This window comes from Bubalus kerabau, chromosome 10, assembly GCF_029407905.1.
Source record: "Bubalus kerabau isolate K-KA32 ecotype Philippines breed swamp buffalo chromosome 10, PCC_UOA_SB_1v2, whole genome shotgun sequence".
Classification (NCBI taxonomy): Eukaryota; Metazoa; Chordata; class Mammalia; order Artiodactyla; family Bovidae; genus Bubalus; species Bubalus kerabau.
The window spans coordinates 41,804,973-41,823,530 of record NC_073633.1 but is presented as its reverse complement, the minus strand read 5'-3'; the positions used below and the strand labels follow the sequence as shown (position 1 = coordinate 41,823,530).

Below are 18,558 nucleotides of genomic sequence, written 5' to 3'. Positions count from 1 at the left end.
AAACAATGAAATATTCACCCTAACTTTGCAGTGCTCTGTGCTTAAGCTAGTAGCCTGGGCCAGAAACTGATAATGCAGACCAAAAAAGAGGCACCTTTCAGAATGGCCATGAAATATAGACTGCTATTTCCAGTGAAGGGTGAGAAGACTGGAGCAGAGCTGCAAGAAGCCAGTGAGCCTGGGGGATGGGACGCGGAGGGAGCTACAAGAGCTAACAACCTTGTGGGGGGAAAGTTACTCAAACTCTTAATTCCCTACTAGATAGGGTGCAGCCTGCCTGTCAGCTTTTTCTCTAATAAGTACAGAAGTAGCTGGTAGCGTTCTAAGGATGAAGACTCAAGAGTTGGTAAGTAGCTGCGAGTGATAAAGGGAATCCTAAGCTGGAGACATGTTTATGATGCTCGATCTACCCTAGCACATGTTTGGATTCCTCTAATGCTGTGGAGATGATACATACTCTGACCGCTTGGTAGAAGCAGTTCAAAAGGATGAAGGGAATCCCTGTAGTAACTGCATACTCAGGAGTGATCTGATGATAGTACTATGGAGCTTCAAAGTATAGCTACTGATTTTTTCCTTAAGGAAGTACAAAGACCATAAACATGCTACAGGGTATTCCAAACACAACACAGATTTGGGATTACACTGTAGCAGCTGACTTCTAAAACAAGGAAAATGAAAGTAGTTAATGTAGGAATAGTGGGGAAGGAAATTATTTCAAGATTTTTCTGTTCTATTTTTGCCTTTTTTTTAATAGAAAAAGCAAATTATTTCATAAGCCCACTGCTTTTCTAACAGATTGGGTTACTTTATCAATTTTAGAGGAATTACAGTTCCTCCATGAAAAATAAATGAAACAAAGAATAAAATTCACACATTCACTACCTCTTATTGTCAAAAAAATTTTAGGTCTGTTAAATTATTTAAGATTAAGAGAATATCACTACAGTCAATCAGAATGCAATCATTCCTAATCTGTATATGCAGGGCACTGGTGAATACTGTTCTGGCTGTTAACTAAATTTTATTATACTAAAAAAAATTTTTTTTACGTCAGTGGAACTTTAAAACAAGATACTGTTAGTACACTGTTAAAAATATTTTCCTAGGGAGCTTCCCTGGTGGTCCAGTGGTTAAGAATCTGCCTTGCAATGCAGGGGACACAGGTTCGATCTCTGGTCCAGGAGGATCCTACATACCTCAGAGCAACTAAGCCCGAGTGCTACAACCACTGAAGCCCGTACACTGTGCTTAGCAACAAGAGAAGCCACCATAATGAGAACCCTGCACAGCACAATGAAGGGCAGCCTCTGCTTATTGCAACTAGAGAAAGCCTGCACAAAGCAACCAAGACTCAACACAGCCAAACAATGAAATAAATAAATACAAAAATAAAAAATTTTTTAAATAAAATTTTTTTCCTAGACTGCAGGGTAAGAGATTAAACACAAAGGTGATATCCAGCCTCCCTCCAGGAAATTACTAAGGGGAAGAAAAGTATTTTAAATCAAATGAGGAACATGTAGGAGTGTTTCAAAGACCTTACGCCTAATCTCTCTCTCCCATTAAAGTTCTGGATTTTTTAGGGCCTTGTTTGGTGGTGGGCAGCAGATTGGGAAAGTCACCTTGGCTTAAACAATGAACAGCTGGATGTTTCTCCGTAATACCTAATGACACCAGTTTGGGGGATATTGATTACGTCTACCCAAAGAAAGCTTCCTGTCTGTCTTCCTAAAGTATTTTCCACTAAAATTTGGCATTCTTGATAGAATTGCTTTTTTAACATAGAAATGGGATTAAAAATTTAATAAAAAAAAAATAAAAGAGATGGTGACTAACAAGTTATGCCCCTTCTGTAAGAGTGCTGAAAATAAAAGACTAAAAAATGGTCACGGATGCACTGCAGAGATACCTGCTGGGTAACTAGCAGTACAGAGAACAGCACAATGTGAGAGCTTTCCAGACACAATTTTCTTTCCCTAGGAAGTTCTCACAGATCTTAGGCGGGAAGGTCTCAGGTTAAGGAAAAGAGGCTGTCAGGACTCTCAAATGCCCACCAGAGGCCTATCCCTCCACACCCACCTCGTCATCGCTGTTAGACGTCTCTGAGTCTGAGGAGGCAGCAGGCTGACTCACGGGCGGCTCCTTCTCTTCAGAGTCACTTCGCTTCCGCTTTGCCAGGGACAAGAGTTCCTGAGAGGGCAAAGTAGCTGCATGAGTTTTGTTTACAGAGAAAATACATCTAAAAATACTACAATGCTCACCTTCCCTAAATCTCTTCTACCTTTTTGTGGTTTCAATAAAAAAATACCGTCATGGGAACTTTCATCACATGAACAGTCGGACTGCCACACTTCTAAGTGCTAAAGAAATGTTTTCAAAATCTGTCCTGGGAATTCCCTGGTGGTCCAGTGGTTAAGACTCTGCACTTTTACTGCCAAGGGCCTGGGTTCAATCACTGGTGGGGGAACTAGGATCCTACAAGCCAGAAAGCACAGAAAGAAAAAAAAAAACAGACCTGTCCCCTCAATGGGAGGTTTATGTCTGAAATGGAAAATGACTAGAAAACGGAACTGTAGGCTACCCCCATATGTGTTACTCGCTCAGTCGTGTCCAATTCTTTGCAACTCCACGGACTGTAGCCTGCCAGGCTCCTCTGTCCATGGGATTCTCCAGGCAAGAATACTGGAGTGGGTTGCTATTTACTTCTCCAGGGGATCTTCCTAACCCAGCGATCGAACCCAGGTCTCCCCCATTGCAAGCAGATTCTTTACCATCTGAACCACCAGGGAAGCCCCAGGCTACCCCCAAATTTCCTCTATAAGTTACAGGAGTACTGATTCTCAGGACCATGTCTACAAAGGTAATCTGCTCCCTGTCCTTAGTGGTATAGCCAATACTCTGAGCATCTTCTTACTATACATATAATTCATGGTAAAACTGGCATCTGTGGCACTGTTTGGAATAAGCTAACAAACTGTAAGTTTCTGAAAGTGAAAGTCACTCAGTCGTATCCGACTCTTTGTGACCCTATGGACTGTAGCCGGCCAGGCTCTTCTGTCCATGAAATTCTCCAGGCCAGAATGCTGGAGATCTTCCCAACCCAAGGACCGAACCCAGGATGCCTGCATTGCAGGCAGATTCTTTATTGTTTGAGCCACCAGGGAAGCCCAATAAGTTTCTGAGATAGTTTTCTGAATGCTTAAACCAGGGAGGGGAAAAGTATATTTCTGGTGCTTAACCCAGGGTCAAGCAGGAAGGATGCTGACCATTACATGAGAATCCTAATTTGACAACCCAAATATTTCCATTTGCCATCTCTGCCTTGTCCTGGTGATTTAAGAGATTAAAGGGGAAGAGATATGACATTTAGTAAGTTGTGGCTACAACCAGGATTTGCTCTTTCACATGGTTCCCCTCTCCTGTTAGTTCTCCCCAACTCAGTCCACTCAAAAACACAGCAAAAGGATACTTGCTCTGGTTCTTGCTCTTGGATAATATCAATATCAGCCCCAAATTATTTTGCACTTACCAGATGTCAGGTACTTTTCTAAGCAACTAACATGTAATCTTCACAACACCTTAAGGTAAGTATCATCATCACCCCCATTTAAAGATAAAAAAAACTAAGCAGTAGGAAAGGTTAAGTAATTTACCCAAGATAATACAGTGTATGATAGAGTCAGGATTCACACCAGGACAGATAAAATCCTAGTTCCTATTTCAATCATGGTTTACGTTTTCCCCTTGTGCCAAAAAAAGAGAAAAATACAACTAATAAATACTAGGAGCATTATTCCTTGATGATGATGGTGCTATACAACTAAAGATTAAGTGCCGACAAAATTTTTAAAGACTGCTATAAAATATCTGTTTTCCTCTTCCAGTCTCTTTCTATTTTAGGAGTATACCCTCCTTGGCCAGAATGAGAAAATGACCTTCTCAGATTAACAGCTGACATGATCTCGTCTTCATAAGCAGTCATGAAACGTTACTCTTCTCATTTCCTTAGGCAGAACTGGCATACTAACTTCCTGAAAAGGCTTCAGATCATAAGAACACTCTCCTTTTTCATACCAAAATGGTAACTCCTACTGACCAAATACGAATTGCAACAATATTCGTGTGCTTACAGTCTTTTAAAAATGAGTATGTAATTTACATATAGTGTGTTTTATCCTTTCTTATGGACAGTTCTATGAGTTTGACAAATATAGCTGAACTACTCCTGTGAACCAGATATAGGACTGTCCCATCATGCCCTCCAAATTTTGCTGTAATTTGCACTGGTCAATAGGAGTCATTACTTTCGTATGAAAAAGTAGAGCATGTATGATCTTCAGCCTTTTCAGGAAGTTAGCGCTCTTCATCTCCTTCCCTCCATCCCCTGGCAATCACAGACCTGTTTTCTGTCCCTATACATCTGCCTATCATAAAATATCATATAAATGGAATCATGTAGCATGTAGTCTTTTGAATCCGTTTTTTTTTAGAATAATGCATTTAAGATTCATCCATGTTGCCGGGAGAGGAATAGGCAGTTTGTTTCTTTTTATTGTTAAGTAATATTCCATTGTATGGATACACCACACTTTACCCATCTGCCAGTTGAAAAACATCTGGATTGTTTACAGCTTGGGGCAATTATTGGTTCATGTACAGGTTTTCATGTAAATACTAGTTTTTATTTCACTTGGATAAATGCCAAGGAGTGGTATTGCTGGGTTATATGGTAATTTGTGTATGGCCTTTACTATTATCTTTTTTCCACATTACCTTCATGCAAATTTATAAAAATTGGAAAGATTTATTAGTAATTTTTTCCTGACCCTTTGAGGTTCACAAATGCAACAGAATTCTGTTTTATAATAATACCAACTCATTATAACATGGATTTGGATATGTTGGCAATCAAATTCCTCCCTGAAACACAGACTATTACAAGCAGTAGATATCCATTAAGTGTTAAGATGTTAATATTGTCTTCCTGTTAAAGAGATTCCACATGATATTAAAAACCTAAGACAACTAATAAGAACTGTTGTAGGTTATCTGTATAGCACAGAGAACTCTACTCAAAACTCTGTAATTGACCTATATGGGAAAAGAATCTAAAAAAGAGTGAACCTATGTATTACTGATTCACTTTGCTGTACACCTGAAATTAACACAACATTGTAAATCAAATATACCCCAATAAAAATTTAACAGTGAATAAAATAAAAGATAAAAACCTAGCAAATGGCTCTTCATTAGTGGACAACTGCATCTGACAGGCACAGTCCTTCTTCTACAGCATTAAATACCATATTAACAACAGTACAGAGAAAGCAAAGACCTTAAAAAGTATGAAAGATACTCCTTCTACAAGCTGAGAACTGTATATGAAGTTACTGGGGAACTCATGGGAAGGCTACTCTTCACACTTAAGTCCTTTATATTCTGAGGGCTCATAAATCAGCTGAACACACTAATGTGAGACAGAAAGGTCTTGCCAATACCGCACACACGGAAGAGATAGATTTGTTACCTGTAGGGGTGGATTTATCTAACACCAATACTCACAAAAGCCAGTTTAAAAACTGATTCATGCATGGGGGTAGATCTACCTGCAGTTCTCTCTTGCCAGGCCCACTTCACTGCGCCACACTGGTTGAGATGATGTTGGTTCTCTCACCATCCTCTCTGTATTTCATCACAGTTAGTGAAAATCTCTTTTCTCGGCATTCCTCTAGGATGCCATGGCAGTGTAGGGTGCCAGCATGGTTTATCAAATTGAAGCTGAACTAAAGATCTGCTGAGAGTAATGCCAATGCCCCACACACCACAAGTAAGGCTGTGCAGGATGCCACATCTGGCTTCCAGAGGAGTTTCATTAACACTGCTTGATATTTAACACTAAACTAGATGGCCAAAACTCAGACCCTAACAAAGCAAGCCTAACTACACTAAGGTAATATTTATTAAAATAGTATTATTTTGGCTAAAATTAGAATTTTAATCCATCAATATGTCAAAATTCATAAACCTGAGGGTTGAATTCCCCCATCCCATCATTCACAATGCGCTTTTTGTGATGCCATGTTGGGATCAACTTGTAATAAAGCAATTTAGCTTCCCCTTACTCAAAGGAAATTAACAAACCTCCCATGATCACGTGAAAGTGGGATACATATTCTGTACCCCAGGTAAGGAGAATAAAAGCCCATATGGATAAACCTCAGAGGTTTGCTTTTTTAAAAGTAGTTAATTAGCATGTATTTTTCACTTATTCATTCCACAAATACAACTGATATAAGTGATTACTGCCAATTAGGGTGACCAGACATCTTGATTTGCTCAGGACTGTCCTGGTTTTAGCACTGAAAAGTCCTGAATTCTGGGAAACTCAGTTCCTGGCAAGCCGGGACAGATATTAATAGTTCCCCTGCTTTCAGCACCTACTATATACCAAGTTCTGAGTAGACAGTCATGAAGATACATAATCCTTTGATCTCACAGAACTGAAAACCAAGTGAGAGGGTATATGAATAACTGATTCACTTTGCTGTTCACTTGAAACTAACACAACATTATAAATCAATTATACTCCAATAAAATTTTTAAAATAAATAAATAAAATCAAGTGAGGGAGAGAGACAACAAATAGGTAAAGAAACAATTATATCTAATAATAAGTGCTGAGAAGGTGGTTATCAAGTGGATGGAACACCTATCTGCAATAGGGTGATTGCTTCTTTGAGGCAATGGTATTTAGGCTGAGACTAGAAACCTGGCGAGAGGAACCAGGGGTGCAGCAGTCTTCTGGACAGAAGTCTACAGAGAGAATAGATAAGGCCCTGAAACTGGCAACAGCTTGGCTTAACCAAAGAACTGAAAGGGAACCAGTGTGACTAGAGCTTCTTAGGCAAGGGGTGGGGGGTGATGGAATGAGGCAAGTTAGAGGTGAGAAGAAACCACATCATTTTCAGGTTTATAAAGCAGGATCAGGAGAACAAATTTTATTGGAAGGCAGTGGGAAACCTTCATCAAATGATTTTAACCTAGGGAAGTAACCATCCCCTGAGAGGGTTTTTAAAAGAGCACTCTGACTAACAGGAATAGACTAGAGGGCCAGGGAAGAAGTACAGAGGGGTCCACAGCAGGGTAATCAGAGTGGATGGTGGCCTGGACAGTCTTAAGTAGCCACAGGGACAGAGGGAAGTGGGAGGACTTGAGAGATGCTGAGTAAAGAGTAGTAATTCACAGAGGTGTAAATCTGAGATTAATTCCTATTTTTTCTTTCATATCAAAATTGTTGATAGAAGAACATCATTCCAACAGTGGACACAGGTTATTTTTAAAGAATAAGGAACACAGCCACTGTGTACATACATGTCTGTGGGATACATGTATCCCATACATGTATCTGTACATACATGTATGTCCCATTCTCTTTTGCTAGAACTGTTTCAACAAGCATGCACTATTGTAATTAAAAAACAAAAGAAAACAAACCAAACCAATGAACAAACACAAAAACCCTTCAGAATAAGTAATTCCAAAGTGACGGTATAACATTCTTTTACATATCGCATGACTGGAGCTAAATGTGGTAACTTCTTCCAATTACCAGCAAAGTGATTATAGTTATAGATAAAATACTGTGCTATATAAATGCCCACACTGCCACAGAATTGATAAAATAAAGTCACCTTTCAACACAATCAAAATAAAAGGTACATAAAAATCTTTTAAAAATTCTATTACTGTTCAGTTCAGTTCAGTTGCTCAGTTGTGTCCTATTCTTTGCGACCCCATGAATCGCAGCACGCCAGGCCTCCCTGTCCATCACCAACTCCCGGAGTTCACTCAGACTCACGGACATCAAGTCAGTGATGCCATCCAGCCATCTCATCCTCTGTCGTCCCCTTCTCCTCTTGCCCCCAATCCCTCCCAGCATCAGAGTCTTTTCCAATGAGTCAACTCTTCGCATGAGGTGGCCAAAGTACTGGAGTTTCAGCTTCAGCATCATTCCTGCCAAAGAAATCCCAGGGCCAATCTCCTTCAGAATGGACTGGTTGGATCTCCTTGCAGTCCAAGGGACTCTCAAGAGACTTCTCCAACACCACAGTTCAAAAGCATCAATTCTTCGGCACTCAGCTTTCTTCACAGTCCAAGTCTCACATCCATACATGACCACAGGAAAAACCATAGCCTTGACTAGACGGACCTTTGTTGGCAAAGTAATGTCTCTGCTTTTCAATATGCAATCTAGGTTGGTCGTAACTTTTCTTCCAAGGACTAAGCGTCTTTTAATTTCATGGCTGCAGTCACCATCTGCAATGATTTTGGAGCCCAGAAAAATAAAGTCTGACACTGTTTCCACTGTTTCCCCATCTATTTCCCATGAAGTGATAGGACCGGATGCCATGATCTTAGTTTTCTGAATGTGGAGCTTTAAGCCAACTTTTTCACTCTCCACTTTCACTTTCATCAAGAGGCTTTTGAGTTCTTCACTTTCTGCCATAAGGGTGGTGTCATCTGCATATCTGAAGTTATTGATATTTCTCCCGGCAATCTTGATTCCAGCTTGTGCTTCCTCCAGTCCAGTGTTTCTCATGATGTACTCTGCATATAAGTTAAATAAGCAGGGTGACAATATACAGCCTTGACGAATTCCTTTTCCTATTTGGAACCAGTCTGTTGTTCCATGGCCAGTTCTAACTGTTACTTCCTGATCTGCATACAAACTTCTCAAGAGGCAGGTCAGGTGGTGTACGATTCCCATCTCTTTCAGAATTTTCCACAGTTTATTGTGATCCACACAGTCAAAAGCTTTGGCATAGTCAATGAAGCAGAAATAGATGTTTTTCTGGAACTCTCTTGCTTTTTCCACGATCCAGCGGATGTTGGCAATTTGATCTCTGGTTCCTCTGCCTTTTCTAAAACCAGCTTGAACAACTGGAAGTTCACGGTTCACGTATTGCTGAAGCCTGGCTTGGAGAATTTTGAGCATTACTTTGCTAGCGTGTGAGATGAGTGCAATTGTGCGGTAGTTTGAGCACTCTTTGGCATTGCCTTTCTTTGTCTTTTCTTTCTTTGACTCTGGGTCAGGCAGGCATTATTTTCAACTACCTACAATGCTTCCACTTGAGTCTCATAAGACAATTTTAATCTCTACACATCTAAGACTGAACATATACTCTTCATCTCTAAACCTGATCTTCCTCCATGGTTCCCTACCTCATGCCAGAACATCTTCTTCCTCACCCCCAACATCCAATCAATCATCAAACTCACAGTTTCATAGCATGAATATTATGTCCTATTGAATCCACTTTCTGCCATGTCTATAACTACACTGGTGCAAGTCAGGCATTCATTCAACAAATATTGACAAGGTACATGCAGCAGGCCAGACACTGTTCTAGATGCAGGGACATTCCACTGCCTCTCGGAGTTTCCATTCTAGTGGAACTTACCCTCTCCACCATCTCTCACCTGGACTCCTCTATCTGCCACCTAACTGGTGTCCCTTCTCTAGATTACTCTCCACATGTCTGGGAAAACGATTCATAAGACAAAGAGGAACACCTCTTCCAGCTTAAAATCCTCCACTGGTTTCTCGTTACCCTCAGAACAGAGTTCACAGTCCTGAATATTGCTGACCTGATCCTGCCAGTGGCTTAAAACTTCTTTTCAACCTCAGCCCACAGAGAGATAAATTATACCTTATGAAACAATATCTATATGAAACATACTTATGTTTACTAAGTCTGACATACAATTATTTTTTCTATTTGATTCAATTTTGTTTTTATTTTTAATACTGGTTGTGATCCACTAAACTGGTTTTTCCATTTTCAAAGGATCGGAATAGACTACTTCTGCAGCTTCACTTGGATCACTCTCTCTCCAACTAGTGATGTCGTAGTCCCTCTGCTTCTTTCAGTTTCATGAGGGTGGTAGGCCCTTTCTGCCTCAACGGTTTTGTACATTTTGGTCCCTCAACCATGAACACTCACATGTTGCTGTACTCTTCAGTCACCTATCTTCTTGTCCCTAACCCATATTCCAGGTCTCAGCTTAAATGTCACTCCCATCAGGCTAGCACTGGGTCCCAGGTCACAATGTCACAGCATCTCGGTTCTTCCTTCCTAAGATGTAACACAAATCTAAGGAAATGACTCTGAGCAATTTCAGCACCTGTCCCTCCCTCCATGCTCCCCTACTCCCAGCTCCTGGAAGGTGGAAATTGCTTCCATTTTGTCCATCCAATAGCCTTATTGTCTAGCACTGTCTAACACATTTGTTGAAAGATTAAAAAAAAAAAAAGAAAAACAATCTTTCCTTTTGGAGAACTTAAGAAGGGAGCAAATAAGTACACCAAGAGAGGGGTGCTGAAAGACAGGTTTTCAATTTTTACTAAAAGCCTGTTATGGCTCCCACTGGACTCAACCTTCCCTGCACTATTTCTAAAGGACAGTCAAGTGAAACTGGCAGATGAGTTACATCAGGCGAGATGCAACACCATGACACAAATTTAAAAACTACAGAAGTTAACACTGACACTTCTCACAACTTCATCCTAGACTTCAAACTGCTCTGACTCATGAAAATAGACTTTAGGGACTTCCCTAGCGGTCCAATGGCTAAGATTCCGTGATCACAATGCAGGGGGCCTGGGTTTGATTCCTGATCAGAGAACTGGATCCCACATGCTGTAACTAAGAGTTCACATGCGGCAACTAAGAGTTTGCCTGCCTCAATGAAGAATGACGATCCCATGTGCTACAACTAAGACCTGGCACTGACAAAAAAAAAAAACTATATTAATAAGAAGCACAACTTCTAAATTTCCCAACTTTTATGTGAAAGATTTGTGGAAGGATACTTTATAAGAATGATATTTTAAACACATAATGTCTAAAAATAATTCCTACAAAATACTTAGGGGCCTATTAAAAAAAAAAGTTTAATTTATGGCTACTTCAAGTAGCATGAGCAAAGAGGACAGGATAACACAATTACAATCATTTTAAATAAGGATGAAAACTGCAAAATAACTGCATGTAGCTTTTCTTTTTCCCTTGAAAAAGGTAGAGTAAAGTTCTTGTTATAAATACTGAGTTGTACTGACTTGAATAGACAACTTCTGATTCCTTTCTTGTCTTGGATGCTTTTCATACTACAGGACCCACTGCATAAATATTATTCCAAAAGAGTGACACATTATCTCCATAGAGGTACATGGTGGGGTAAAAAAGCCTAGATTTGCCTCAAATTGTGTTATTTTTTTCCAAGAAGCACCAAGAGCAATAACTCCATGATTTGCAATTCTAAGATATTGAAAAAAAAGTGTGGCCAACATAAAAAATAAGGTCACTATCAGGTCAGATGTTAAAATGAATCCTTCAAAGGTCTGAGTTTTTAAAACCTTTGAAAGTTAAAACAAATTTCAAAGAACTCCCAATTCAGTTACTACATACCTCTTCCCACCAAGAAGAAAGGGAAAAAATAAACAGGCCTCAAAAAAAGCATCCCAACAATTCAAATGGCTTCAGAGATTAGAAAAACCAGCTGCTTTGCCACCTTAAACATCTCTGTTAAGTTCCTTTGGTTATATGTGCACACACACTATGGCTGAGACAGGAAGCTATTTCTCTCCCAAACTACTTACAGTGTCTTATGAAAAAGATTAACTTGCATACAGACAGTGGTCTCAGTGTTTAACACAAATAAGTACCTGGACTATAACTGGTAAAATGCCATATTTTACCTCAGAGGATAGAGCCCCCTGAGTCTTCTGATTCAGTAGGTCTGGAATGGGAGCCCCTGCAAAGTACATCTTAAACAAGCAACCCAAGCAGTTTCATACATACATGTTCTTTCTCTCACCACCAGGAAAAACCAGTGTAGAAGGCTGACCTGCCTCACCTTCAGTAAAAAGACTAATTTGGAGGTAATATTTCTGACATAATGGCTTAGATTCCCACTTGGAAAACTCATAGACAAAGGATCTCCTTACTAACTGTGCTCCATTCTCACACTTGACACTCAGATTTGTCATGGTTTGTTCTTTTCCACAAGGCCTGCTCATTAGACAGCAAATACGATGTTATACCCCACCAATGAAGACCAAGAAATAGATGTATCTTGGTGAGATAAGGCCCAGAAGGCATTAACTTTGTTCTGAGGATTCCTAAAGACCGCAAAACCAGGCTGACTTTGAACTTCTGCTCAAGATCTCTGAGAAAACTTCTAGAGAGCATAGAACTTTTTGATTCCTCTGAAAGCCTGGCACAGGGCTGAATAGAAAGAAGGCACTGATGCCTGTTAGGATGCACAGGAAATGGGCATTTTGATCTGGTTCCCATCTGATAAAAAGAATGCCAATGCGTTGAAAAGGAGAAAGCTGAAATTGCTGTTAAAATGTATTAGGTATTACTTACAGATTTTATGCTAATTTCTTTTTACAAATAGATAAAGTTGGGTTTAAAGTTGTAATCCCTTCAGTTTCCACTTTGAAAAAACTTTTGTGGATAAGGAAAAATCTTTCTGCTACAAAAGGAAGCTCTCTACTCATTTTATTTGCCAGACTTCTGTGGAAAACAAAGACAGAATAATTTACAGCTTGGTTCATTTATCATCAGAATAGATGTCTTAAGAGTGCTTTACCAAGGAAGCCCCCAAATCATCTTTTAAATTGATGTATCAAATCCCTCTATTCAATATACTGTACAAACATGCATTCAAGTAACACAGAACATGGCTATGAAACATCATTTTGCAATATGAAAAACAGAATACTTGGTATATGGAAAGAGCATAGGCCTTGCAGTCATACAGATTTGGGTTCAAATTCTACTACCAAGTTATGTGAATCTAGGTAAGTTATATCTTCAAGCTCCATTTTTCTTATATATAAAATGGGGAAAATGGTACCTACTTCAGAATTTGAAAACCTGACAATGTAAATAAAGCACTTAATTGAAGTGACTGGACGGATAGGCAGGTAAAGAAACCACCTGTGATGCAGGAGACACAGGAGATGAGGGTCTGATACCTGGGTCAGGAAGATCACCTCGAGAAGTAAATGGAAACCCATTCCAGTATTCTTGCCTGAAAAATCCCATGAACAGATGAGGTTAATGGACTACAGTATGTGCTCAGTCGCTTAGTCGTGTTTGACTCTTTGTGACCTCAAGGACTGCAGCCTGCCAAACTCCTCTGTCTATGGGATTCTCCAGGCAAGAATACTGGAGAGGGTTGCCATTTCCTTCTCCAGGGCTACAGTATCCTTCTACAGGTCTCAAAGAGTTGGACATCACTGAGCGACTAAGCACATACAGCATATCGGTGACTAGTTCACCCCAGTGTGTTAGTCGCTCAGTCGTGTCCGACTCTTCGTGACCCTATGGACTGGAACCTGCCAGACTCCTCTGTCCATGGGGTTTTCCAGGCAAGAATATTGGAGTGGGTTGCCATTTCCTTCTCCAGGGGATCTTCCTGATCCACGGAAGTTCACCCCAGGCCCTATGTAAATGGTAACTGATGTTATCATCAGAAATACCTACATTTTTAAATTAGGAAATAGTTGTTTTTTAAGTTCTAATCCTAAGTGCCAGTCTAAACTTATCAACCAAACTTTTACAGTCAAGACAATATTTTTACATATTTCAGGAGTCTTTCTGTGAACATTTTCACCTTACCTTTCACTTTCTATGCCATAACAAGGTTTCTAGCCCTCTGATACTTCTCCACAGGCCTCACTACTTCCTCATCTCCTACCTCCATACTACCATTTTCAAAAAAGCCCTCTTTTCTTCAACACGTCTCCAGTCCCTTTTTCTCAAGGTCCTCCCCTTTCATGCCCTAATATTTAAGTCCTGAGACCTCTGACCTAATACAGAGGACTCCCAAGAAGCCATTTGTAGAAAAGCTTTAGTTTTCAGGTGCTTGTACCAATTAATTCTTACAAATACTCAATCCTTTGTAATAACCCAATCAGATACACAAGGCTGATGTTTTATCTAGACTTTACAGTTATGGCCAAAGATACATAGCTAGAAAACAGCACAATCTAGAACTCAAAAATTTCAGATTTTTAGTTCAGTACTCTATTCAACTTACAGAACTACTACCTCTTGCCTATCCTTTCTGTATATAATCTGTTCACTAAACATGGGGGAAAACTCTTTTTGAATCTTCTGCTATCACTGGAGCACTGCTACAAAGGACAGCTTTCTCCCTATAGTATCTTCCAGAGTATATAAACAGTTCAAGCAACCCCAAGACAGTGAGACCTAAAGTTAGTTTCAATGGCTCCTGAACATCTTTCAAGTAGAAAGAATTCTGGGATGCTGCATGAAAAGGGCCTCCATGCCGCCCTAGATATTTCTCCATTTATACCCACTTTCCTCCTCCCAAGAGCTTTCCTGGGTCTGACATCTCAATGGGGACCCTTAACAAACACAAAACACCCTAGCTGCCAAGTAGATTCGTGTCCACAGCTAAGTATTCTTCGCCAAGCACGGAGAGGTTCCCCTCCACTCTGTTCACACCCTCGTCTGAAAAACTTCATCTTCCACAGCCTGAACCTTCTCGGCCTCCCTCTCCCGCCCCCCAACCCCCGCACCGCCCCCAAAACCTCCCAATCGCCCGGGTTGGCGAGCGATACTTTCTATCTCTCCGTGCCCGGATCCCCTGGCCTGCTGCCTGCCGCCCCGATCTGGCCGTGGCAGACCAAGGATTCCTCCAGTTCCCCCAGTCCGAGGCCCACCAGCCTGGCCCCTGCCCCGCCTCCCCGCCCAAGGCGCCAAGTCCTCTGGGCTCCGTCTCCAGGCCCCGGCCAGACTCCAAGGGCCGCGGGCACTGCGGGGAGGACAGAGGGGGCAGCAGCGGCGTTCAGGACACGAGGCAGGCCGGGCGCTCCAGCCAGGAGGCCCGGGGCCCGACAGGCTCCCGACTCCCGTGGCCGGGACTCAGCCCTCCCGCTCCGCTGGCCCGCGCCTCCGCGGCCTGTCCTAACCTGATCCAGGTTCTCGTCGCTGCCGCTGTCCTCCGTGTCTGAGTCAATCACGACGCGGCCTTTCCGCTTCTTTACCATCGTGGTCCCCCGGCTCCCACGCCGGACGCCGCCCGGACTCCCCTCTTGCCCGCCTGCCAGTGGGACCGCCACTGCCGCCGTCGCCGCCGCCGCCGCTGCTGCTGTTCGACCCACACAAAGGCGACCGCGCATGCGCGCTCCGCTCCGCCCCTGGCCCCGCCCCCCGCTCGTCGCACGCCGTTCGCTAGCGCCCAGAGCCCCGCCCCTCCCCGCCCCCGACGCAGCGTGGGAGGCGGGGACACCCGGCTGGGTTCCGGGCGGTGAACGACGGTCTTGTACCCAGCACCCGCTGCTGGAAGTTTTGGGTGTGTCTCTGCTGTGGGGCCGAAGCTTCATGTGCTGCCTACTTGTTTTGGACTGGAGCCGCAAGCATCTGGGTCTGCTCTAAGGAGCCTATCCACTTTGCGACACTGATGGAATCTCGAGGGCACCGTTAGGGCCGCCCGCCTGAAAGACAAATCGTCTGGACCACGCTGAGGGCACCTGTTGTGGAACGAAGCCTGCCTACCTGGGCTGTGCGAGTGACAACTGATCTGGGACCTGAAGGATTCATCTGATTTACCCAAAAAAAAAGAGTAGAGGGAAGGGTATTCCAAGCAGAGAACCGTTTGGTCAAAGACATAGCGATAATATAAAAAGTTGGGTTCAGGGAACTGAAACAGTTGTTCATTATGGCCGAACAGAGGGCATGGTGTGTGGGGATGAGACTGTGGAGGTACGCAGCGGCCAAATCATTCAGATCCTAATAAACTATATTAGGAAGTTTTAAAATCTTTTGTATTGAAAGATTCTAAACTGTAGAACGACATTATCAGATTTGTGTTTTTAAAAAATTACTCTGGCTGCAGTGTAGCCAGTGAATAAAAAGGAAGGAGACTAAGGCAGGAAAACCACATAGGCTGTTGAAGGCATTTTGGCAAAAGATGATAATGCTCTGAACTAACGAAAGTGAAAGTCGCTGAGTCGTGTCCTACTCTTTGCGACCCCATAGACTATACATATATGAAATTCTCCAGACCAGAGTACTGTAGTGGGTAGCGGTTCCTTTTCCAGGGGGATCTTCCCAACTCAGGGATTGAATGCAGGTCTCCTGTATTGCAGGCAGATTCTTTACCTCCTGAGCCACCAGGGAAGCCAGAACTAAGGAAGAAACAGTGAAATTGGGGAGCAATGGATAGCTTCTGGATAATTTGGAAGGTAGAATGACTAGGACTTAAAGATTAGTTGGGAAAGGGAAAAGGTGATGTCCCAAATACAAATGATACTCAGGTTCTGGTTTAGGAAGCTGGTGGGTCCTTCATGGGGATAAGGAACACAAGTGGAGAGGATGTTTGGGAGACTGGGTGTGTAGATCAGTTCAGTTTTATGCCTGTTGAGGGCAGCTGATAAAAAGAACAACTTCACAGTGATTTCTTTGTGGGATTTGGAATATAAGGTAGGGAGCATCAGAAACAATAATTTGAAACTGTTCTTAAAAGTTTTTGGAGTCCATTAATTCTTTATTCTGGGTGTGAAGTTGAGAGTTAGGCTTGAGGCTTCCCTAAGTGTTATTGAAAAGTGTTCAGAATTAAGGTAGAGAAAACAACCCAAATAAGGCCCAACTATCTCTACTCCAAAAACCTTGTTGTCCTAAGAGAAGTCCCCTGACTTCTCTCCCCCAGCGTATCCTTGGAACTGAGCCCATGGCCAAGGTGACCCAAAATGACTAGTTTACCTCCCTTGTTTCTAGCTACCTCAAAGGCTGGTGCCCTTCTCTGAGGACTGTCTTTAAATCTGTGAATAAAAAGAAAGCTATAATATAGTCAGTGACCCTTGACTGCAATTAAGAAAGATGCGTTCTTTATTTGAGTGAAATCTATTGATTTTTCAGCAAGGGGCCTTCTAAAGCATTGTGGACTGGACTTAGTCCGTGTTGAGACCAAACTGTGTCTGAAATGAATGAATGAACATTCTGTACTCTGAATTTCCTCTTGAGTTGGCTTCTCAGGGAACCCAACTTGTGAAAGTTTCCCCTTTGTAAAATGAAGATAATGATAATATCTGCCTCTTTGGGTTTTGCTAAGGTATAAATTGGGCTTTTCAGGTGGCTTAGTGGGTAAAGAATCCACTTGCAATGCAGAAGACCCAGGAAACCACAGGTTCAATCCCTGGATCAGGAAGATCCCCTGGGGCCGGGCATGGCAACTCAGTCCAGTATTCTTGTCTGGAGAATCCCATGAATGGAGGAGCCTGGTGGGCTATAGTTCATGGGGTCACAAAGAGTTGGACATGACTAAAGCGACTGAACACATAGCACACACACAAGGTATAAATTACTTAACATATAAAAAAGTGCTTAAAATACTTCCTGGTAAAGAGTAAGTACTCAATAAATGTCTATAATTGTATAATTGGGGAGGTGAATTACAGTAGAGTGAGTAGGGGCTGGAGGAGTAGTGTTGGAAATGGGGAATTTTTGCTTTTTGTATACTATGGTATTGTGTGAACTTATTACACGGAATATGAGTTTTTCATCATTATTTTTAATTTTAATTTTTTATTTTTGACTGTGCTGGGTCTTCATTGCTACACACAGGGTTTTTCTAGTTGCCGTAGCAGGGGCAACTCTAGTTGCGGTGGGCAGGCTTTTCATTGCAGTAGCTTCTCTCGTTGCAGAGCACAGGCTCTAGGGTGTGCAGGCTTCAGTAGTTGTGGCACATGGGCTTAGTTGCCTCTTGGCATGTGGAATCTTCCCTGACCAGGGATCAAACCCTTGTTCCCTGCATTGGCAGGCGGATTCTTAATCACTGGACCACCAGGGAAGTCCTTATAACTTTAAAATGTTTTGGGGGAAATAGAATATTTTTTAAATTATAAAAAAGTAAATTTAAGGGCAGGGCATAAAGGCAAAAAAAAATCTATGTAAAATTTTACCATCCCAAGATATTCATCCTCTCTTTATAAAAACAAACAAGATTGTTTGCATTGGTATATATTTGTTCAACCTGTATTTATCAAGCACCTACTATATGCTTGAGTTCAGACACTGAGCTAGACACTGAATAAGATGAATAAGTCACCAAGACAGGATCCCTGCTCTCAAGAGCTTATATTTATTCACACATACACATTGCAAAACACATGCACATTTAAAGTGCTATGAGAATTCCATTTCAAATAGACCACCCCAAAGGCCAAAAGAGATATTTTTAACATCTGTTGTTTTTGAGAAAATGCAAAATGACAAAAATTACTATGGATTCCTAATCCCCAATGTGTGGTATTAGTAGGTGGGGCCTTTGGAAGGTGCTTAGGTTTTGAGGGTGGGACCCTCATGAATAAGATTAAGTTCCCTATCAAAGAGACACCAGAGAGCTTTCTTACCACTTCTGCCAGGTGAGGACACTACAGAAAGATAGCATTCTGTACCTGAAGAGGGTCCTCACCAGAACCCAACCATGCTGGCAGCCTTATCTTAGACTCCTAGC

The 18,558-nt window shown here is 41.8% G+C and overlaps 1 protein-coding gene across 1 annotated transcript in view; it reads right to left on the bottom strand.

Moving 5' to 3' along the window:
* Positions 1-15,250, bottom strand: part of RTF1 (RTF1 homolog, Paf1/RNA polymerase II complex component) — a 47,120-nt gene extending 31,870 nt beyond the window's left edge. Inside the window, exons 1-2 of the mRNA XM_055537434.1 lie at positions 15,014-15,250; positions 2,083-2,193 (exon numbers count right to left, since the gene is read on the bottom strand). Of these exons, the coding sequence (XP_055393409.1) occupies positions 2,083-2,193; positions 15,014-15,223 (321 nt within the window). The 5' untranslated portion in view covers positions 15,224-15,250. The remainder of the gene's footprint in view (positions 1-2,082; positions 2,194-15,013) is intronic.
* Between the last annotated feature and the right edge of the window lie 3,308 nt (positions 15,251-18,558).